Source organism: Achroia grisella, unplaced genomic scaffold (genome assembly GCF_030625045.1).
Source record: "Achroia grisella isolate CSIRO2021 unplaced genomic scaffold, CSIRO_AGI_Agris_v1 utg869, whole genome shotgun sequence".
NCBI classification, from domain to species: Eukaryota; Metazoa; Arthropoda; class Insecta; order Lepidoptera; family Pyralidae; genus Achroia; species Achroia grisella.
Window position 1 is genome coordinate 813,200 of NW_026713049.1, and position 26,150 is coordinate 839,349.

Below are 26,150 nucleotides of genomic sequence, written 5' to 3' on the forward strand. Positions count from 1 at the left end.
AAACAGAATTAACGAATTTCTTATACGCGTAAAATTAAAAAGGTTAATTTTATGCTTATTAAACACAATAGAATAAAATCCGACTGTCTATTTAAAACAATATAAAGTGAATTAGATTGATTAGATTACTAGAAATGAATTATTAAGATTGGTTTACAATTTGCAAAGATATATGACCACCGCAGTATACACAAAAAGACATGTCATAATTATGCGCGTATGCATAATTATTGTTTAAAAAAAACGGAACGGTTTTTTTAAGTCGGTTAAAAATAAGTATCAGGTGGGGCAACAACAATTGATGCATGCAGTCATTTGGGACTGTTCGGTACCAATTTGTCACGATTCCCATTTACATAGTGGGGAAGCATGAGGGAGAGGAACGTGTCGCGCTCGCAACGCGTACGTGACTCTAACCGCATATTTAGAAGCCACCACCAGGGTTGCCTCCCCTACTATCCGGAACTTGAAATCCGAGAGAAAAAGCTATCGATTTTTCTAACTTGTTATTTTGTAACTTTGATCCAAATATATTGTTATATTTTTATCTAAATGTATAGATTTTAAACTATGTACCTACTTATGAATTTAAATAACTATCTGTTGTAATTGTATAACTCTAAGAAGCAAAATTAATAAATTAATCGGAGAGGGCGCTAGGCCTGGGTCCAGGCACGTCGGATTGAAACGTGAAAAATTATGCCCCCAATAGAAATTCCGGAAGAATTTTGTTTATCTTAATTTTATTTCGGGAGCCTGAAGATTATCAGGGCAAATTCTGCGGAATTCTTGAAATTTCAGGAGATGTGGAAACCCTAACCACGACTTCTACCGCGCCACCCCTGTTCTTATGTGGTAGCGTGTTAACTTATGCAAATTCAATTAATACTCCACCCCCTTCTACAACCATTTTATTATTTGAGATTTATAAAAAAATCCACTTAATCGTGACAAAATTAGTAATATAATCTTAGTGGTTTTCATATCCGTGCACATTAATACATCTGAATTTAGAATCTAAATATCTCGTAATAAGTGTAATTTATAAATTACTTATTTATTTATTACTTAAAAATATATACACACAAGTGACATCGACTAAATGTTTTGATCAATTGTTTTGTTTCGATATTGTAAGAGAAAAAAGTATTTACACTTCGAGAAAAGTCAAAATAAAACTTTATAAGATGCGGTTACATATGTTTATAAGTGGCGAGCGTTGTTATTTTCGGCTGAATTACAAAAGTTTTAAAATCCTAAATATTACGTTAAACAACAATGAAGACAATTCAGAACGAGGGAATGCAGTCACAAGAATATTAATTTTAAAATTTTGGTGAAGTTCAAACACTAAGTTTTTCTTATTATTATAAATCCTACTACATAATACACTACAAAAAAGACATAACCTATTTTGGTCTATATATTTTTTGCAGACCTATTGTAATGTAATTTCCAGCGAGTTAATCTTCTCTTTGTCCGCAAAATGTTTTTCGTAAACAAGATGAACAAATTGAGATAAAAATGAGGGTCTCGGACAATCCCTTTTTAATCCCGAGCGAGCGCTTTCCGAGACTCGATTTTATATAGCGGTCTCGTTGAATTGTAAATAAGTACCTGCTTAACATTTTAAAAAGGTTTAATGAGATTTTAGAGGATACGTATCTAAATACCTCTCAAATTTGTGCTTAATTAATGTCCGTCATTTCACAAGTTAATCCGTTTTTATGTGACAGTAGCTTACTAATTAATTTACAATACGTAAATGTTATTCTAGTGAACGTATCGCTAAAAACATTCGACTATATATACATTATCACATTAATAATTCATAGTACAAACATAATAATTTTAAATCTTGACGTGTACAATGTGAAAACAATAAATATCTTTGTTAATGACAATAATAAGTACAACTGTTTGATATCACATTCTTGTTCATTTAAAACATGACTATTTCTAAAACAACAATTGTAAGTAAACTGTAGCAACAGATAAACGTACAGACATAAAGATAAAGACATCACAAACATCAACACAATGATTATTTATAATAAAAGCCGTGAAATAATAAACTTGCATTTATGCTCTGCTTGATAATAAGATCAAAGGTAAAACAATTACTCCACGACGATGTTCAAGCAGTGTTTATCGTTTCACGGAACAATGGACACATAAAGCATTTCTCTATAAGCGATTAGCATAATATTCTCGTGATCGAATTATTTACGCGAGACGTTTAATTGGATGTGATCTGACAAATAAGGCAATTGGTCTTGAGTTAATAACTGTAATCATTTTAACATTACCTCCTGTCATTGTTTACTAAAATGGTGATTGCCTAGTAATTTGTTTGAAACCGTTAAAGGCGAGTAACTTGTCAACTCATTTCTTTCCCGTACAGAAGAATATCTACGTTAATAATAATTAAGGAAACGTTCTCATGGTATCAATGGACAACCCAGTACAACACGGGTATTATAATTGCTGTAGGTCTTGAGAGTTTAAAAATTTTCTATGGTTATTTTTAAGACAAAATATTTCTGGTAGCTGAGAATTAGAACACACTAAATCGGTAGCAATTATGTAATAATGCGTTCCGTCATTAGTTTAAATCATTACACTCATAAAACAAAAGCCATATAATTTTTAAATAGAAAATAAAGGTGAGATGAACAATACTGCAATTAAGCAAAGTGGAAAGATAAAATAATTTTTAAAATTTTCATACAAGCTGCGCGATCACATAATCAATTTCCACTATATACCACTTTATGTGTATACTTTTAAAGAAAAAACAAAATAATAGCGAGTTCGATGTTCCGTTTTCAAAAATATTTACTTTTATTTCTTTATATACCTAGTAGCTATGGCATTCGTAATTGGTTATTATCCTGTTTTCGCCTACGAGATTTATTTTTATTAACCATGTAGTACCCTCAGTACGACTAGCCATTCCGCACACAATATTAAGCGTAGTTGGGGTAAAAATAAAAAAGTGGGGAGAGCTCTCCCCTCCACTCTACTTCGCTACAGTATCGTTGAGCAACCTCATTCCTTTGTGCGCAAGCGCCAAGACCGCACGCAATCACGAATATATTTAGAGTCTAAAAAAAAAAAAAAAGAGCAAAATGCCTAAGCGATCCCATCTTTCATTGGCAGCGAGCATTGTATGCAACAGGCGTTCCTCAAACAAGGTGTACCAAATTCTGCAATAAACACTGTGTTATCATCCTTGTCCAAAAATACCATAAATCAGTATTCATCCAGTTTTAAAAAATGGTGGGAATATTGCATAGAAAAGAGAATAGATTTTTACGATGTCGAAATAAGTTCATTATTAGATTTTCTTAGCAGATGCTTAGATGGTGGAGCGTCCTACTCCACTTTAAACAATCATCGCTCAGCAATATCTTTAATTTCAAGAAATTGTATAGGCGAAAATTCAATGATTAAAAGATTTTTCAAAGGCGCATTTAAATTAAAACCAACATTCCCGCGCTATAATATAACTTGGAACCCTAATATTGTGTTGGATTATCTGTCGTCTTTACACCCAAACAACACATTGTGTTTAGAAAAAATAACACATAAATGTACTGCTTTGTTAGCTTTGGCAACAGGGCAAAGAACTCAGACAATTTCCCTAATCAGATTAGAGAATATTAATATATATGATGATAGAATAGTTATTATGATTACAGACTTGGTGAAAACATCAGCCGCAGGTCGAGCCCAACCGGTGTTCGACCTCCCGTTCTTTATAAGCAAGCCGAGTATTTGCCCTGCTGCCTCAGTAATCGCCTACATGTCAGCAACTGCTTCAATCAGACCACAGAAAGAAAATAATTTATTCCTGACTTGTAAAAAACCTCATAGGGCTGCTTCACCATCGACCATAGGGCGGTGGATTAAGCAGATCTTAAAGCTAAGTGGTATCAACACCAATGTAACATAGCAATGCACTACGCGCTGGCGTCAGCGTTGATACAATCCACCGTTGTGCCGGTTGGACTGGAAACTCTACCACTTTTGCCAATTTCTATAATAGACCGATTATCAATAGGAATACTAATCTTTTTAGTAATATATAAATAGTTCATTGTTAATTTTAAGATGATTAATTTATAAGTAAGATGTGATTGTTACATTTATACCTAAGTACATTTTTTGTTACAATAATAAAGAAATATATTATATAATAGAAATCTATCAATAATATTCAGTATATGCCTTATAGTTTTATTTTACAACATTGACTTTTCTCTAAACATCTACATGGTTAATAAAAATAAATCTCGTAGGCGAAAACAGGATAATTAGATGATCAAACGAATGCAAAAGTGAAGTTCGATCTTATTATCCTGTAATCGAAGAGATTTAAATTCCCACCCAATCCCATATTTTGATCCCTTAAAACAGGCGAATGTTGTAAATAAACCCAAATCTTTTTCTCTAAAAATAATGAGGTTGCTCAACGATACTGTAGCGAAGTAGAGTGGAGGGGAGAGCTCTCCCCACTTTTTTCTTTTTACCCCTACAACGCTTAATATTGTGTGCGGAATGGCTAGTCGTACTGAGGGTACTACATGGTTAATAAAAATAAATCTCTTCGGCGAAAACAGGATAATTAAGATCGAACTTCACTTTTGCAAGTTCGTTTGATCATCTAATTATATTCTAATTCGTAATCGTCCTATTTTGACAAGAAAAATAACTGGTCACGTTAGATTTAAACATTAATAGAATTAATTTGAACATAACCCTTATGCATTCAAAACCTGGCTGTAGTAATAAACAATTAGTAGAGTAGACACATAAATTTAAATTACTAAGGTCGGTTCGGTCGTTGCGTGGTAATCGTTTTATTACTCTACATTGAAATTCCAATTTAGATTTTTACTGTAATATCCATTGAATCAGTGATGGACCGGTTTAATGTTTTTCTTTAATATGAGCACTATATGTAACAACAAAATAATTTGCTTTTAATAAGTAAACTTACAAAGATACAAAAAGTGACGTTTATAATTTAAAAACATTAAGCCTCGCCTCGTCTATAAATTGTATAGAATTATCAGCCCATATAAATCCTGCTTTTTCTCATTTATTATTTATTATTAATTTTTTGCTCACCTATCGTTGCGTTATGTTCTAATAACCCATAAACTTCCTCTAGAATTGGACTATTAAATACAATAAACATCAAATCCGACTGCTAGATCAGAGATTAGCGTGTTTAAATAAACAAACTCTTCAACTTGATATATTAATATAGATATAGACGGTGAAATTCCTCTAGGCAAAGAGAAACTTAATTTCATTTAAAAAATAATAAAAAAGATACCCACAAAGTAACCAAAGTAGCAGGACGGTAGAATATTTAAAACGTAAGCGGACAGAGGAGCAATTCGCCCTGTGAATTCACCCAAGTTGCCGACGACCTCCAGGAAATTGTCGGACGCCCTGCGTACTTTTATTATTTAGGGGTGGAATTCCCTTGTAAATGGTTAATATGGACCGCCGGTCACGGAAAAGTTAAATTAGAAGCTGTCCGGTTCGTTTCTGTTTGGCTGAATGTAATCGCTTTGATTTGAACATCTGCTTGTCGCTAATTTGATGGTGAATTGAAGGTGTATAAATCCATCCACACACAGTCCCCCTTTTTATTTTGTCTTTACGACTGATGTGTTGAAGGCTAGACTTGTATATTTTAACTTAACAGCAGTTGGCGAGTATACTACCATCTATCGAATTAATTTAATTTATTATCAGTTTCTGGATGATTTGAATCCACACCTTCAACACTAAGTCGGACTAAAAAACCAATAATTTAACCAATGATTTATATTTAGACATCACAATTACATTGTTTACCTAATTATTGGTAATTATCGCTAATAAAATGTCATATATATAAAAAATAACTAACATTACATTTATGTTAATTATTTTAAACGTGATACACTGGATTTTTTTTATATGCCAGTGTTGGTAATCATGCATTAGCAAATTATATGACTAAAGTATTACAAGAAATCTGCTTTGAGTATAGTAAAATAATTACATGTCTTATTAAATCTACTCTATCAGAAATATCAATTAATCCTATTAAATACTTCACCAAGTAATAATATAGCTACATACATAATGTAATCAAAGGGAAGTTAATCTAATTATTAGTTGAGAGCATAGATAGACATATAGATTACATGTATATTAATTATATCCTAGCTAAAACGTTCACCATCTGATTGAAATCGCTATAGATATACCAGGAGAGCAGCGGACTGAAATAGGTTCATTTAAGCGGTGCTAATTACAGCTCGGGCCGCGGTAATCAACAGGCCTTAATGGTTGTCGTGCCTCCGCCCCCACCTTATCCGCCGCTTTGTTCCGCCATCCTACCCTTGTAGCTTCCACATTTCTGTGAAATCCGGGCACCGAGATTACGTCAATAGATACCATTACGGCGTGTTTATGAAACAAAGAAACTTCAGAATTCGATGAACAAAAAGATTAGCTTTACTTAAAGTTAAATAACTTTATCTGTCTTTGTTTAAATTTGATACGACCCTAGCGTAGCTTTTTCTTTTCAAACTAAATCGATTGGGTTAATACCACGAGCGGAATGGGCGTGTGGGCGTCGGTCGGCAGCTCAGCTCGGAGAGTATCTCTAATCAGACTTGTTCATTGTTTCCCACACCGCACTGGGACAAACAAAGTTCCGGGGATTTCATTTACATCCATTCAACAAGCTACCTACCTGTAGGTAAAACAAACTTTGCGCTCTTAAAAGGTTACCACACAAATAAAACTCATTTCATGGAGGAATAATTAAAGCGGTTTTAGGAACGGCGCAACTTGCAGGTAATTATTTTAAGTGTTAATACGGTTTCAACTAATGAATTTATAATGTGCGATAAATGGAAACTCGATAAGAATAAAATATGTTCACTAATTAATATAGGAATGAAAAGTATTAAGTCTGGAGAGTCGGTGGGAACGTCATACAACGTGCCTTACAAACTGGTCTCGGGGGCATGTTTGAGCACACAAGAGGCAGAAATTTTATCGAGTTTAAAGAATTAATATGAACAAGGTGTCTGCTTACAAGCAAATGATTAAACGCTATAAACGTCGCTATACACGCGAGGCCTGATATAATTATAACGCGGTTGGAGTCGCACAGCAAACAGTATTTAATTTCCGTAAGCTCCTCGCCGCCATTAGCCGAAAATAAATAAACTTCAAGAGGAAGGGCGTGAATTGCCTCCCCTGATCCCCACGGCGGCGAGGCCAACGGGCGGATAAATTTGGAAAGTGGCAACAGAAGCGAGCAGATGGTGATTTATTATCGTGTTTTATAATAATTACGAGCGGCACCGGGGAGCGGCATTGTGTTGCGAGCTGCCCTCTAATGGCGTTCAGGACGCGTGCTCGCGTATTATTACATTATGATCTGTTTTGTGTCTATCCTAATGATGGACGAGAATGACTGTGTTTGTAAACTTCTTTATATAGACCACACTCTAGAAAATAAAATCATTGTACACAACAAAAAACGTTATGTACTAGCTACTTTTCCCTGCTTCGCACGGCTATTAAAATTGATGTAAACCTTAACGAATACACACATTCCTCAGAAATTATTCCGTTGATGTATAAGAACTGCATCCATTCAGTAATCTTGAAATTATAGTATACATACCGACACAGAAAGGGGCTTTCATTTATACTATGTTTAGGTAGATAGTTTTACATTTGTAGCTTGTCATGTACGTTGATCTAATTATTCACTAACCGTTCACTATTTCATTACCGGTAGTGTTTATTGCTTTGTTTTTATTTTGTAAATTAGCGCTATTACTTAATTATTAATATCGATGAGTTAGTTAGCTGTTATCGACGAATTCGTCTGCGTGACATGAAACTTTGTTTTATTAAATTAAATTAAATTTCTAAAATCAAAGTATCCTAAGTTACTAATTATGACATTAGCATTAGCTTTGTCAACATCGACCCAGCTGTTTCAAAGAGTAACAAGAACAAATAAACTGTTAATTTTGTTTTAATTACTTTTTTGATGTAAGTACCGTCTATAGTTTCATATGGCTTTAGTGTAAAACTGTTAATTTGAAACTACAAACAGACACTTCAATTTTATTTATTTGTGAATATATATTATAATATTTCCAATCCAATTTACGCAGTTATAAGATAGGATGATGTAACCGATAACAGTGATCAGATTAGGGAATGAAAGAAAATAAATACACAATGATTAATGATTCCATTCAATTGAAACAGCACCTTATAAATAAAATAGACAGGAACGATAAATAATGAATATTGAATAGTTATTAATTCACATCGTTAAAATACACAATTACGTACAAATCATAAGTACTTATTATTGAATAAATAAATAATTATCATAAGCAAGATAACTGAAGTTATAAACATTGCCCATCTGCATAAGTTTGAATAAATATGCATTATTAATTTAGTATTATAAATATGGAAGTTTATGTGATATTTGTTACTCAATTACTATTATAAATATTACTGGACAAATTCAAATGAAAATGTATAAAAATACACACATTAAACTTTTTACCTAATTGCATTCTAGCAACACTACGAGATAAATAAAAAATATATTAACCTTCAACGACTTTAAACATTTATTACTAGGCGACTATAAAGTGTAAAGACATTGGTTTATTTGTGTTAGTATGTAATGCAGTACACTACACATGTGCATACAGCTATGGGTCATTAAATACTCCGCGATGTTATCTGCCTCTAATAAGCGCCCAGTTAATTATGTCGGCAGTTTCATTGACTCTACTGTTTTATGTGGGCCATGAATATTTTAATATTTAACGCAGGTTTCAGGACTGAGCTATAAATATGAAAGGCCGAGATGATTACTATGAAACGCGGGTAAAAAAGGGTATTCGGTGTATACACGGTGAGTACGTTCAATATCCTTACGAGCCAGGTGTTGAAATTGAAATTATTATTGTCTTAATGCGCATTATGTCCATGTATTTTATTTATACCATGTCTGCGAGTTTACTTTGCTCCAAACAAGAAAGTAAGTTTATCTTTAACTACATTCACTTCGTAGCTTCGCACTGGTGTACTGACGGAATAAATGAAACAAAATATTTTGTTCATAAATCTTATTAATATTATGTTACGTTATGTGTACGCGAAAGTTTGTGAGTATGGATGGAGATTTGTTACTCTTTCACGCAAAAACTACTGAGGTGATTTTGATGAAACTTTCCAATAATATAGCTTTAGACATGAGAATTACACGCGGGTGTAATCGCAGGCACAGCTAGTAAATAATATATTACCACTACTTTTATTTAGTTGTTGTTTTAGATAAAATTGTATCAATTGGTAGGTAAAAAACTGTAGAATAACAGGCAGAATACAGAAGATCTGAACATAATCTGTCTATAATTGTTCTATTTTTTTATTCGTAGATGTTTTGATATAATTTCTTACTTATTCATTATTTTTTTAAACATCTATTTTTCATACAAAACATGTCCTGAGAATTAGTCAAATACGTAGGTGCAGCTTTCTGAAGTGACGCGCAAACATTCGGAATTTCACTTATGCATGGTAATAAGTATTTAATTTAATTAAAAAAACGTGTAATAGTAAATATTAGATACCTACATGGTAGAAAATTAATTACTTATTAGTCTGGAACAGCGGGAGGTAAGCTGGTTGGACAATCCATTGTAAATATATTAATTATATTCGTCTGTTACCTATTATCAACCTTATTGCCATGAGTCAATAACTATTTTAATTAATTATGTTGTAGAAAGCTTCACACAGGTAAAAGTACCTTATTTATAGAAAATTAATTATGAATAGGTTTATTTTTATGAAATCTAAGTGAAATGCAACGTAGTCAAATAGAAAGGGAAGACATAAATGGCACCTGATTATCAGCATTGCCTTGTTTATACCATTATTTCAACTCACTCTTTCTCTCTTTCAAAGTAGAGTATAAATAATTAAAATATATAAAACCCAGTCAATAAAACTTAAATTTATGCCCATAATAAGATTCTACGACTTTCAATATTTATATGTTAGTATATTATGAGTGATATTCAAATAGACTATTATTTTATTAACTAAAGCAGTGTATAAAATGCAGCACTTTATACACTGCTTTAGTTAATAAAATAATTAATAAATCTCAATACATGTATTTTGAAATCAAACGCAGTTTCAAGAAGGAAACAAAAAAACAAATGTCACAATTTCGTTCACATGTACATACTATTAATTTGGTTTGTGATAAACAATTTTTCGATGACACATTGTACTGTTATCACACGGACAATATACTACTAAATATTTTAATATAAACCATGTTTAATATAATCAATCCTAAAACTGACGTCGACTAAGTATATACAAAGTTTAAAACAGACGTCCTATTTAGGTTATTTAATGCATTATTATTACATTATATAATTGCATTATGTACCTATAGTATTTATCATAGAATGAACATTAAGGTTGTACTTAATTAAATTAAATTAAAAGTAATGATGACAAACGAATGGGCATTCATGGATCGCAAAGCAGATACATGTACCAGGCGTGCATAAGCGTGCAGAGTATATGAGATATAAGCGCGCGCTACGGTGCATTGCGTTCGTGCGCTAGTAACAACTCACCACCTTCCGTCTCGTGCCACACGATGCCCTCCAGCGTGACCGATGTACCAGGCTCGCAGGGCCCCAAACAGTCAGGCTCGGTGATTGTTCCAACTGAAGTGCCCACGCATACTTCTGCCGTCTCCTACAAACAAAGATACAAGTTTTATTTTATATGATTTAGGTATTTAAAATTTAAATAATTTAATTTATTATTATTGAAGTTTAACACTTTTTAATAATAAACACCATAATGTATACCCACGAGACAACTTCAATATCAACCGCAGGCCGACCATTAGCAATAAAAATATTCCGTAACCACATAATTGGCTAGGTATTTAGCGCAACTTTGTCCGCTTGGAATTCGTCGTTCCCGTGAGAGTTTTGGGAAATTCTTTCAAAGTGGAAGACCTACGGTTTTGACAGATATTATATTGTAATGAAACTTAAACATTCACATACATTGGAAATTTAAGATATCGTTGTCACTGAACGAAATAACAGACTATTCGAATTCCATCGAAATCCAGTTTTTATAAATCTATCTAGATTTATAAAAACTGTACAAAACTGGATTGGATTCGAATCGATATAGAGTATATGTTGGTGTAAATAATTGAATTCGTAATATATCTCAAAATTTGATATACTACTTCTTACAAATTTAAGTAAACAGGCAAGTTAAGTAAACAGAAATTGTATCGAAATTATTATAACACAAAACGCAAATAAATAGGAGTGGTTATGTAAATTATATTTTAACCAGTAATTTATTACTTGGTCACGAATCCGCAGCGAATCGTGGATGTTACAATATTTCACAAACAATTTGCGGTTAGCTTTCCCTGCAGAGCTGCTTTGTACGTTTCATTGTACCTACCATTCTATTCAGTTTTTCTTTTGTGTTATTTTCTTTTAATATAACGTCGTAAACAATAAACGTTTATGCGTTGTGTCATGACCTGAACACAAACTTTTCTTTCACCACTTTTACGTATAATTCTGTTAGAAAAAATGTCTTAATTTTGCAATCTGCCGCTCTCAAACAGAGTTTACACATTTAGTACCCATTGCCTCATTGTCGTATTTTAGACTAAAGTAGGTTTATTTAAAACTATTTGTCCGCCACGGTTTCGGGTGCACTAGTGAAATTAATGAATCAATTAATTGAGAACTTTAAAAAGCTAACAACATAAACGAAACAAAGAACGTGAATCTCATAATTCTATTAACAATAAAGGAACATATTTTTTAACGATTTTTCAAATCTTTATCATCATCAATTATAAAAGCCATAATAAATATGAATTAGCCAAATACGTACAGTTGCACTAAAGTCGTGAGCGTATCTCTTATACATTATATCGTTGCATACATGCTTCCAGCTGCTGTTCATTTTGTGCATCAACAGCGCATTCAAAGGGGTGATGGCCGTGTTGCTCTCATCCTTCGTTCGCTCCGATCAGGGAGTTGGCTCAGCAAATACAGTCAGTAGCTCACGAATACAGTGCACATGTATGTACTAATCCATGTACTAGGTATACAGTTGGATTTTATTTATGTAGCAGATTTTTACATTACTCTGAATTCTACTTTACTTACTACAAAAATACAATTCTGTGTTATATCACAAAAAAAATATATAAAACTGATTTAGTGCTCGAGACGGAATCGAGACTATAATGCGAGTTATCTACTGCTGACACCAAAACTTATTATCTATGTATCCACCCTACTGCAAATAATCTGCTTACCACGAACTGATAATAAATACCAATTTACGACCACTTCAGCCTTTAGCTGTTTGCTTACATTTTAAAAGCGTTTGCTCTGCTTATATATTTTCCTTTATGATTTAATGTTATATTACTATGTAGAAAATACAATTTAGTAACGGAACTACTTGTATTTCTGTGTTATACCAAACATCGTAGTAAAATTAGTTATGTTTCATATTGAATTAATTACGGCATCCATTTAGTATCTACATCTAGTATGTAAAAATATTTCGAATTCTACCATAGCAAAAACCTTTTTCAATTTAATTACTTGAGTAGTAATTGATTTCAAAATATTTTTTCTTACATACAAGGCAATAGTTTAGACTTATTATATATATATTTTACATTGAGATATATTTACACCAAATGAGTGAATTCTTTCTGCTTCAATTCTTCTATTTTTTGTATAACCTAAACGTATCTTGATATCAGATATTCCTAAAAATATACTATAAAATATAATATATCAGCCAATTATTCATCATTTTCATTTGCCTGGTTTTGTTTTATATTTTTAAAATACCCTTATTAAGTTTTCCTTTTCTGTGTAAATTGGTATAATTCTTTGAAATGAGCTTGTATTTATTATTCGTTAAGAGGTTTAAATAGTATTAATATTATATTACTTTTCTTTCTTTGTTTTTTGTCTACATTCATGTTATTACGCTGTATTATATTTGGTATTTCGTCAAGAGGTTCAAATGATCAATAAGTACATCACAACGCCACGGTTTCCTGTTGATCTTGGTTTTTCATTATTATCATTTTACATAACGTTACTTCGAAAATAAATCTATTCAAAAGTACTAGTAGGTACGTTTGTGCTGGCCTTGTTGACAGTTTCAAAGTTGGTTCTCAACAACTGATAATACCGTAATATGTTTGGCATATTGTAATCTTGTACATACCAAAATTCTAAAGACGATGTTTGACTCATGAGTAATTGCAAACATGCGCTATGTAAATATTACAATACATATTTACCTACGCAACGGCAAACTGTATTATATATTAGGTTTGTTTAAATAAGTCGAAATTTTTACATTCTATGAACTGAGATCATAAATAATTCAAAAGTAGATTAATTGAAGTTTCGGTATTCTTTGAATTTATTGAACAAATTAATTTGTTATCCGTATTGTATTATAAGGTTGAAGAGTTTTATTTGTTGGTCTCAGAAACTACTTCTTTGAATTAAAGAAATTTTATAGCGTTGTAACATCACACTACGACCAATAGAATACAGGGATAATTCATTCCTTCTGTCTCAATCTCTATCTTTATTATGTAACGCAGATGGAGTTACGCGGGTCAGATAGTTGATAAGAGGTTAGATTTTCCTGCTCTGGTATATGTTGAACTAAACAAACAAGTAGATATACTTTCTTTATTTAGAAAGGCTAGTGACTGATGTATTATTACTAAGTACCTCAACGATCAATAGATGTAATGATAAGATAAAAATAATCCTTATAACTAATTATACCTACTTGTGTTTCAAGTACTTTTCAACCGTCATTATTTCATGATTGTATCTCCACATTTGGAATGTCGTTCCATTTAGGCTATTATCTTGTTTGTTGTCAGTTATTTTTTATACAAAAAATAAACTGCATTAATTAAAAAATATTTTGCAAAATCTACTTTAAGGATTTAACAAAACAACTTTTAGCACTAACGTAATAAATCTATTTTTCCTATGACAAGAATTATGTGTAGCTTACAAAACCTTAGAATGACAGAAAATATCGTTATCATACACACACATCTTCCTGCGATTAAATCCAAATCAATTCACTCAGAAGTACACTATAATATGGAAGAGGACATTGACATATTCACCAAGAATTTAACCACGATGGTTTCCAAGAGGCACCTTGTGGAGGTCAAGCTGACACGGTACATTGCTAGTAATAAGATCATCAATCCACATTACTAATAATCCCCTTTCCCCCTTCCGGTTTATAGTTGAGTAAGAAACGATTTGATCATGCAAACAGTGAAAATCACTGTTTGTGGCTATATATATATAGGGCTAAATACAAACAGGGTTTGTACAACGTAGAACATAATCAAATGAAGCCATTTACATTCAGAACCCAATATGGGAACGGTGCGACGGTATTATCTGTCTCTCTCACGCACGCGGTTAATGGCATCACAAATTGTGAACTAAAGCACTCCACTGAATCCGGCGACGGCGACTTCCAAAACGTACATATTGGAAATATAACAAAATTTTATGTGAATCGACAGATATTACTGGCTTCACAATCGTTTCACGTTTCAGTAACAAGAGGGCAAACGATATCGCTTCAAGTCGTTCAAAGTTATACATAGGTACCTGAGGAAATGTACACTGGCGAATATATTAAGTACCTACTTAAGTATTTCATTGTACTAATAATATTTGTCGAAATGTTGTGTGAGTTTAGAATTGGTATTTGTTAGTATTATGTTAGTCGTAAATGGTATACTAACCCGAAATATAGCAATACTATTAATAAAACTGAACAAGTTTCCCTTAGAAACAACGTGGAAATTTACAATTAAATTTTAAACCTTCATACAAAGTGCTCGGTCACGTGACCAATTTAATGCGAAAACTTCGTAATTTTGTTTAAATAATTCCACTTTGTAAAAGTTCAGTTTGATTGCTATTCTACTTGGCTTTTGTCTTAGTATGCCCTGTATAATTAACTTAATTACTGTCAGTTTTACTTAAAATTGATATTTATTTAACGTGTACAAACAAAATATGTAATTTCCATATTTAATAAATATTAATAAGTCAACAAAACATTGTCGCTAAAATGCTTCACGTCGTAAGTAGGTATATGTGTTATATTAAACACCATTACTGTATGTACACTCCACAAAAACAAAGTAAACAGCAAACTGACACGACAGCAGAAAGCAAAAGCATTCGTGACTTACAAATCACTGCGAAACGACATGAAAAGGTAGGCACATCAGTACCAACCTGACTACTAACGCCAATTAAACGACCGCGATGAAACCCATAAACTTGCGATGAAATTGTTTTGATTTCTTACAAATACATTTGATAATTCTCTATACCAGTTCTACGCTCGAAATGAAGTCATATTATTGCATTAAAAGCGATAAACAGCAAATAATTGATCACGAGAACCCACGCGTCGCTTATAAATAAAATTAAACACTTTATTGTTAGTTGAATGACAAATGTGCTATCATCTTACGCCCACAAGCGCGTCGTACACGAGCTCACCCGTACCGCACAAACTCCAGAGACACTGGGTTTATATGGACAGTTTAACCGCAAACATATTAATATTTCGACATGCCATATCGCTATTAAATCCTTTATGGTGCTAGCGTGAACGTTACAAGTTAGGAGGGAGATATTGTGCGCTACACGCGGAGGGGTTAGCAAAAGTTACGAGCGACGCGACGCAGCAACTGTGCGCTCTCTTGGCAGTCGGGTAACAGGGAGGGGTCGGATCCCAGCCAGCTGCCGTTTTATCTCGACAAACGAACTCACTTCGCGGTGCAACTACAAAAAAGTTTATCCGGTCAGATTCAAATTTACATTTCAATAAACCGCATTCAGGCGCGCAATAGCGGCATATCGAACACAAATGAGAGTCGGAGATATGTCGGTGTCGGCGCGGCGAATGGGAACAATGGGAAATAAATCAATTCACAACCGTCAGGAACAAAAGAGCGCGTCGAGAGAGAACGTAATGAGCGCATCGTGCCGATTAAGATGCCAAAGGGAGATCTTAGGGAGTATCTCTCATTGCAGTGCGACGCAGGAACTAATTTGTAGGCTCGACGGCGACCCGCGTCGTAAAAGGAAACAGTTTCATCGGCCGCTGCCATCCTATATGCCTAATGACTCGAAACAATATCTCCTTTAACCGAACTTACTCATAAGCGTCACTTCCAAAAGCCATTATGATTTATGTAAAGATATTTGCTTGGTTATAACTCCTAAGCATTATAAATGTGAAAAATTGTAAAGATTATTAATAAACATTTAAAGAGTATATAGTTGATTTTATTCTTATTTTATTTTATTATTATTAAAGTTATAATTAATAAGTAACAGGATACAGGTACACATGATATTTGTTATCTTAAATCATGTTGATAAAATCACAGCTATCAAATAATTCTCTAAAATATACCTAACGATAAAATATTTGTCAAAATTTCGGCTACAAAACGGAAACAGTTTCAACAGTGTGACCGAATTACAATCTACTAAACTGGAAAACATACGTCATTAAAATAATTTAGGGAAATGGGCACGTTTTAGTGCTTGCGTTTATGGCGAGGCAGTACGCGGCGGATGGCCCGCGAGCGGCGCACACTGCCAGAAGCAATAAATACCGGGGCGTAGCCACCCACCGTCTTGTTTATACACCACCTACCCGGAGACGGTACATTAATTTTCTGCTATGCGGAATAAGTGGCGACAAAGAGTGTCCGTGCCAGCTAATGGCCTAGAACACATCAACATTACGACTTATAAGAACTTTGCCAAGAAGAGAATCAGCAGGAGTAGTTCTATCGCACGCAACCTGCGCTGCGGAACAAAAACGGAACAAACGCATTCACTGTGCTACAAACAAAACTGTACCCTAATGTCTTGGCCTATTTACTGAAGAAAATTAACATTTAAATGGAGTTAAATGTAGAGAGTGGTTTGTTATGGAAATTATTTTAATTTACACAGCTTTGTACTCTAAGAATTTTGTTTATGTCGGTGCATAACAAAATGTGTTATTATTACGGATTTCCATCTATTTTAAGTGTGTCCAATTAATTACACTGTTTCGACTGTAGCAAATTAATTACACAACTGTATGTAAATTTCATAACATATAATTATATTGAAAATTACTTCCTCCTGTTCTAATATTAGCAAGAACACTATACCGTCATATCTAAAACTTTAACAATCATAAAGATCTAAGAATAGACTTGGAGAGGAGTTTAATATCAACCCCTATTGTGAAACTTAAGTGACTTAACACGTAGTATGCTAACCTAATAATTCAAGACCCTTAAACCAACAGATGTAATGTGAATAAGCAAAATTGTTGGATACATATTCAGTATAGCACTCAATGAAGCTCAGCATATATGAGTACATGGTAAACCCGCTGGCTGGTAGCGGCTACTGAATAATAATTAAGTAGGTAACACAATCAGCAGAGCCGCGACCCACGCTCGCTGCTAGGAGGGCGCGCACCCTGTACCCTTCTCAGCACTGACACTCCCTAATTAACTTTGTACAATTCGATTTGATGGCACGCAACTGTTTCAATATTCGTTTATTCAACAGCCCTCGCCACCCGGACCACTCAGCTCCGTGTCAATCTCGGATGCAAACGAAATTAACGTTGATATGGATGGTTTTCATAGCTTAGAGGAATATTTAAAAACTGATCTTGATATACAATCATTTAATAATACGTCAGTGTAAGTATTCACACGATACTGATGTAAATTGTAGTTAACATATATACTGCATAAACGATAATTACTGTAATTAAGATGCGATAAACTACGGCACTTACTGCAGGTTCTGACAGAAGTAATTAACATAGTTTACTGAAATTGTATCCTTACAATATATTGTATGAAATTAAGTTTCATAAATGTTTATTAGGAACCGTCCTACTTTAGTGGTACACTATTATAATAAACAAGACTAAAGATTATGGAGTTGACATAAAAACATACATTCTCCGAGAAAAATCTATACATACATATATCTCTACATAGTATAAAACAAAGTCGCCGTCGCTATCTATTCGTTTATATATATTCCGAATTACGTAACCGATTTTAATTCAGTTCACAGCAATAGATAGAGTGAGCCAAGAGGAAAGTTTATATGCATAATACTTGCGTGTTAAAGTATAGAGTAACCCGAGAAATTCAAAGATTTGTAATGCATCCGTGTCAGACCGGGAGGATTGGCTAGTGTATTATAATGATCCAGCCGAGTCAAAGCTGAGACACAATTGATCGTTTGCTCACCCATTAATAATAATTAATAGCTCCACTGATTTATAGCAGTCATTCCCTAAATTCATGTTGCTGAATATTGTAACAATTTACTTCAGACAAAATAACCTTATCTACAAATAATTGTAGGAACTTAGAGTAAATAATACATATTAGTATGAACGTCCAGTTAAATTAATAACTAAATTAAGAAAATATACAAACGAAATGCGTAGCGAAGTTTTTTAACCTATGTTTAGTTAACCCATATTTAACAACATAACTATGCTATGAAAATTTTATTGTAATTTCTCCACCAGTTTTTGCGCGAAACCTTCACACAAACGGACAGGTTTCGTCTTGTTACTATTTATTTATATGTAAAGAAAAGATAAGTTTTATTGTTTGTATTACTGAACTTATGGTACCAACTATGTATATAACGTATCATAAAAAACTAGACAGGTGAGAAAAATGGAACACGTACATATTATCTTGATGGGACTGACCTCTATAGATCAAGTTCCTTCATCACTAATGACTTTATAATAGCTCTGAGAATGTGATAGCGACAAAAAATAAAGTATCAGGGAACATAAATTCTCGTGTTTATTAATTATGTCTACGAACTTTAAAATCCATTATTTAAAAATATTGGAAGCAAGGTTGGTAGACATAATTGAATTGAAAAATGTTGCAAAAGTTGACGTTGTACTTGGTATGGTTTTTGTTCTAGATAAGTAAAGATTTCTTAAGGCATATTGATCTATTCTATTACAGTTGTAGTGTTTTAAAAACAATAAAAATGAAACTAGTCCACTTAAAAACCAGTCCTATCTTAGTTAGGGTGAAGGACAAAGATATTATGTATTTCTCAGCTTATTCAACACGGTTTTCTCTCTGACCTCAGTTATCTTTAACTCTCTTGGATCTGGTAAAATTACGTATACATATATAATACATCCGCAGCATGACCTCGTGAGACTACACTCGGCCTGGCTATTGCACTAGTGCAAATACTGTTGATGTTTGGATATGGAATTAGTGCGGGCGTTTGCGCAAATGTGCAAAATGACTACTTTTTTCCTATTTATTTATTTATATTTGAAAAACCAACAGAGCAGCCACTATAGGACTTATATCTTCAGAAGAAGGTTTTAATATTTTGACAAATTTTATAAAAAAATATTCATAATATTTATATTAATCAAAGTTGTAATTAAACATCATTTTCTTGAGGGTGCAAAATTATCTTAGTGTTCGAATCCACTAAGTTTGCATATTAATGCTTTCAATACCATGCTTTTCAATTTATGATACCCGAACCCGATGAACGTGGAGTCTGTCATACCAGAATATATTAAATAAGCCGTTGGTTCCAAGCCATGGCTTAATTTTGAAGCCAGTATATTAGATAAAATTAACATATAAATATTTGCAAACACTATCGTGACGCTAGCATTTAAGTTGGTCTGCAATACAGTAATGGGGTATATCATGTGACTTAGTTGTAGTTGGTAATCGTAAATTATATATATTTACGACAGTTTGTCCTGGCGATCACATGATAAGACTATGACGCACAACCTAAATTACTAAACCAAATATTGTTAATAAAGCTACTAAAATATCATACATTTTTCTTACAAGTTAACTTAACGAGATGTGTGCAAAGTTGTAGATAACAACTAGTACGTTTCATTAGTCTCGTTTGAACTTATTTTGCATTTTAAAAATTACATATATTATATAAAGTAATGTAAATATGTATATATATTTTAACATGTTCTTATATATAAGACCACGAGTGGCTAGAAATACATTTAGTAATGTAATGTAACAACTTCATTGCTTAAAAAGAAATAGATTAACCAAGAGTGATATTAAGACTACATACATAACTACGTACGAATAAATATTTATATCGCAAATTATCATCCGATATCTTTTAAATATACCTACTAATATCTTTTTGTTACAAAAGTCTACTCAGAAGGAAACCATAGAGCAGAAATTCAATTCCTTTTTCCTTTGAAATTGGAAATTACATAGAATACTCATAAATTATTTATAAATACAGGGGCATCGTTATGAATGCAAATTAATTTTTAATGTTACACCTGTCGCATAATATTATAAAATAAAATCATTGGCTGACATATAAACTTTCACAAAATAATGTTGAATTTTGGTCAAAATATTGACTAAAGAAACCGTGAAAAATACAAAGGGCAGAAAAAAAAAATATTATTATATTATATACAGTTTCGTATAGATGGTTTATTTATTTATCCTATTCTTTAATTATAATTATCATTAACAGTTGTCTTTTACAAATGTACACGTTCACGGCGCTATCTACTACATAGTTAATATTATACATACTAATATTGCTTAAAATATAATCGAAAAAAGGCCTTATTCATGATAAATCTGAACACAAACCCCCACACCGCGGGCAACGGGAGCGAGATTAATTGGAAATAAAACCATCTCATATTCCCGGCCTCTGTAATTAAAATGCGAATGAACGGAGAGAATTTCGTGTTTCAATTTATGATAAATGCGAAAAGGTTGTATTTAATCCCCTGTATCTTGGTCTTTACAGCTTAATTCATAGAAGTTAATCCCTCGGCGCATTGAAAAATCTCGTATAATAAGCGTTGGACTGATGAAAATAATAAAAAGCTGTTTTAAGTGTAAATATGAACTGAATAATACTTTGATCATGATGTAAGAGGGTTGGAAACAATTAATGGGTACATTTTCAAAAACAAACTGTTCTCAATTATAATATATGTTTGTATGTTATACGATATTTTCACTTGTTCTCAACCGATTTTAATTGTTCTTTATTCATAAGAAAGTTTTGTCTATCGAATCTAATTTTATCACAATTTAAACACAATTTTTCTACAGATTGTGTGTATTGTAAATAACAAAACTCATTATGTTTATTATATCATATTTATTATGTACTTCTTTTGTACTTTGTTTTTGTCTATCAAGACAAACAAAATTAAATAAAATAAACAGACAAACAAATGCAGGCTTTATCGCCAATAGTGACTTCTTCCAAGAAATATTTGGTCATGGAGGTTGTGTATAGTTTTATTTTACGTACAATACATATAGAAACGTGAATAAGTTTTATATAGTCTTTAAGTATTTCTGATGGCAAATGTAATCATAAATAGTTTTTCTATTCTCTTTATTCTGTCGGTATTGAACGCTTGCATGACGATCTTATATTTTGTTTTTTTTTTAAACTGTAGTGGAAATCACGCAAATTAAATAACAAACTATAGACGTAGATAAAGAAAGAGTAACGTTACTGAGCCTTGCGTAGATTTAAAAAATCGAGCCACAATTATATTGTACCCTATCAGTCGGGCCAATCTGACAGATACTGTCAAATTGTATTAAGGCATCTACACGAAGCTAAAATTAGTAGCAATCATATTGTGAATTTTTTATGTAATAGGTATGGCCATATGACTTGACGGTAGGCGGTAATCGTCGCCTATATATATACATGAACAGCACTACGTACATCACGTTATCATGAAACACCCGTGATACCAATACTGTTTATACAAAATGCAGAAATGTATTTCTATTATTATACCTCAGGATAAACTGCTTTGCCTCCGTCCACTTCCAAAAGCGACGAATAATAAATAATGACATACATTAACACCTTTGTCAAAATATAAATATTTCAAATATATAAATTATTCATTAGTTTATGTATTAATTCATTAATAGATTTATTAATGATATGTAAATTGCCATCCTAAATAAAAACTTCTTTTATGTTATTGTAATACGCCGTATTGCCGATGCAGGACATTTTAACCTTATAACAAATCATTCGAATATGATTTTCATATTTTAATACTGTAAATGTTAATAATGGTTAATGTATTTATTAACAGCACGCAACAATAAGTTATTCTGTTTGAATTTCAATATCAGTATATTAATATTGCGGCTAAAATATTCTATAAATACAAAAGCGTGTCTGTCTATTTGTTAACTTCTCATGACTAAAGGGCTTAAATAATAATAAATTTGATGTATATATGGTATAAGGAAATTTCTTCTTCATGGTAATTGTAATAGAAATTGGCATATTAATAAAAAATTATTCAAATAAAACTAATATAAGCACTTTTGAATAGTTATATTTAAAAGTGGTTATATTAAGTTTATTTGAATAAAGATTATTTATATTTACTATTTGAATAAAAAAATATTCTATATAATATCTATATATAAAGGTATCATCACGACTGTTATCCCTGGACGGATAATCAGAGACATTACTAACATCTGGATTTGAACTCGCAATCTTTCTGTCTAATTCAGGATAGTAAACAATTACGCTACGACTCTCTCAGTACTGTATAATTATATTTAAATACAATTCATGGTTAGTTCGACGTATAATATGCATATAATAAAGGCTTTGTATAAAGAATACATAATTATGTACTCTTACTAGTTGTGTGAGTGTTCTTATATAGAAAAAAATATTACAAGAGGAACCATGCTTGCTTGATTGCGTGCGTGTAACCAGCATTACCGCCATTCAAAATAAAGGCCGTAATGGAGTGATAAAATTTTTATCCCCTCTAATAATAGTACCAAATTATTTTGAGAATTTAGTAGGGCAATAAAAACGCCTACATTTTCCCTCCAATTCTTAAATTCCGCCATGTTTATTATAAGACATCACGTTATATTAATTTTAAATTTATGTACTTACACATTTATGAGTTCCGTATATTTACTTTCGATATTATTATATTGAATACACGGATGTGTAACAGTTCTACAATATTTTTTATAATAGTCGTTATTTTAATCATAAATTATCTATACTAATGTTATAACGCGAAAGTTCCCGTTTCTTATCGTTTCTAAACAAAAATCTTAATTAAATTTTATGTCGTGATAAATCCTATCACGAGGGACTCTAATTCGTACGTAGACTATCTATAATAAAAAAATAGACGAAGTCGCATGTAGTAGGTAGGTTGAAATAAATGTCGTTTATCTAATATTAACCTCGATTCAATATTTTTATTGACATCATTATATCGGATTATCTATAAGTCAATGCTGAACATAAAGGATATAGAACGGATTTCTGACAAGTTTTGAATTTTTATTATCGATAAATTATTGGTTTTAATAGGAATGTTTTATGATTAGTGTCAAAGCATTTAGGCAAAATTCTATAGCAATTAAAGTATAATACAATAATGAGAATATTACACATTAATATCATCATAAATAAGCAAATCATCTACAAAATAAGTTTAAATAACCACGAAAGAATTGTTTCTTTGTTTGTAATAGAGTTGTTTTAAAAAGAGTCATCTAAAAATATAAGAGCAACATGGGGTGTTCAATTTAAGAAAGGAGATTCCTACAATTACGATCGTGCAAAGTCGGGACAATTTGCTAGTGTTAGATACTTTTGCTTATTCAGGGATTTGGAATTTGAAAATTCAAACAAATAAGAGTAAAAACAAAAAGAGCCAAGTGTTTATTCGGCTAGATATATTTAAACAGCTGTGATCTAATAACTGCTCAGACTTGGAATGGCCTTCAAAAGAATAATTATGAATACTGGTATATAAAGAAATATTAGAAGTTTCATTATATCAAACGCTTTGATCAACAATACCAACACAGGCACTTCCAAAATGGAATCCTTTTTCAATAGCAATAAAGTGAATTTTCTGACGAATTATTTATTAAAGTTTCCAAGAATACCTTATAATGTACGCTACGGAACGATCGCTTGGAAAATATTTTTAATATACCTTTTGAAAGCGGTGAAGTTGAGAAAAGTTAGACTACATAAGCACAATGTGGAAACACCGACTACTTTCTTAGTCGATTCTAGATTTAAGTTGCTGACGGCAGTGAAATGTAAACGACTATGCAACAATCTCTAAGACTTCGTGTGTACATATATACATTGTACGTCCATTTTTCGTATTATTCTCGCAGTCTGCGTGGGTACCTCAGTAGGGGTTTAATCTGCAGTGTAAATATTGGGAAATACAAAAGTAAAATAGGTACATAATTGGTAAAACGTAACCCTAAAAAGCTCATAATATGTAACAGCGAAAATTTACGAACAATAGGAGACACCGAATACACTACCTTTCTAATAATATTCTAGTTATATCCTCTATTAATAACAGCTAGATATAAATTGACTAAATTCAGCCAAGCAGATTACTTTGTAAATTTTTCGGTTGAGATAACAGGATTAGAAGCATTACATCATTGTGCTCCGGAATGGCAATGCATGTCTGCTATCACAGGCGTCACATAATAACGTGATGTGCTGTTCATGGTTATAGACAACGTTTAGCACTTACCATCAAGTAGACCGTAAGCTCGTTTGCCATTCCATGTAGATAAAAAACAGCGATAATCGCTCAAGGATCAAAGCACAAAGGTTGCAAACATAGTTTACATTCTTTTATTCGGTGCCGTGCTCACGAACGAACTGCAGTGTAATAAATACTTCAGCTTTACGGTATCTTTTCGAATGAAATGAAGTCTGTTTGTAAAAGCTTCTTCTGTAAAACTTGGTAATACTCTTTTTTTACAACTGTTGCTTACCTTACAATTGTTTTTTAGTTTAGTTTTGTACTTATTGCTCTATCTCTATCTATCGAATGTATCAATTCGATAGACGCTTTTTTGCGTATTATAAAATATATTTGTAATTAAATTGGCAATACGGATGTTATTTTGTTTTATTTGTATTGTTATTGTGTTTTTGTTTACTTTGTCAGTAGAGAACAACTTAAGTGCTATCATCGTCGTTGATTTTTTATTGCTGATAATTTACTAATAAAGGCTATAACAGAATAGCAGAGAGGATAGACTCACTGCCCCTGAGCTATAGACCGTTTTGTCTCGATTATTACTTCTAAATATTATTATAAGCAGTAATCAAAATTGTTTATTACTTGAGATATTTAAAGATGATTATTAATATTACTTATGACTTATGCTTGTGCTAAATACCACGGATACGAAGTCGCGGGATCAACTAGTTTATCATAAACCTAGTACGGTATCCGTTGCCACATAGTAACGTACGTTAGGTAATATAGACAACACGGTAAAATTAATCTGAGAGCTAGAACGATATAATCACGACAAAAGACGTCTTTAAAGATTATCCTTACAATCCTTAATGAAAGCCAAGAATTAGTCATTCGTAAAGAGAATAATGTTTAATAATAACTAATTAATTCTGCCGGCGCTGTTGAAGACTATAATCCAACTATAATCTTGAATTTAAAATTCATGAATCCTCATTTCTACAATGGTATATTGTGTAGATTCTGTTCTTTTTAAATAATCTCCTATAGTATAAAATAAAGTCGGTTTTACTATCTGTTTGTGTGCCCGCTTATTTCTAAACCACGCAACGGATTTTGATACGGTTTTCACTATCATTTACAGAATTTCATCTAGAAGATTTATTGTTAACGTTTTCACAACCATACAGTTTAACAATTCCCATCCCATACACTGTGCACCCGCGCGAATCAAGGATGAGTCGTCAGTATTATTTGTATAGGCACAACTCACTTTCGCATTTATATGCAAACTA

At 32.3% G+C, this 26,150-nt stretch overlaps 1 protein-coding gene across 1 annotated transcript in view; it reads right to left on the reverse strand.

Annotated features, from left to right (window-relative positions):
• The window catches only part of LOC131852908 (zinc finger protein 608-like), a 121,108-nt gene that overhangs the window by 9,464 nt on the left and 85,494 nt on the right, over positions 1-26,150 (reverse strand). The window contains exon 4 of the mRNA XM_059203657.1: positions 10,725-10,848. Coding sequence (XP_059059640.1) covers positions 10,725-10,848 — 124 coding nt within the window. The remainder of the gene's footprint in view (positions 1-10,724; positions 10,849-26,150) is intronic.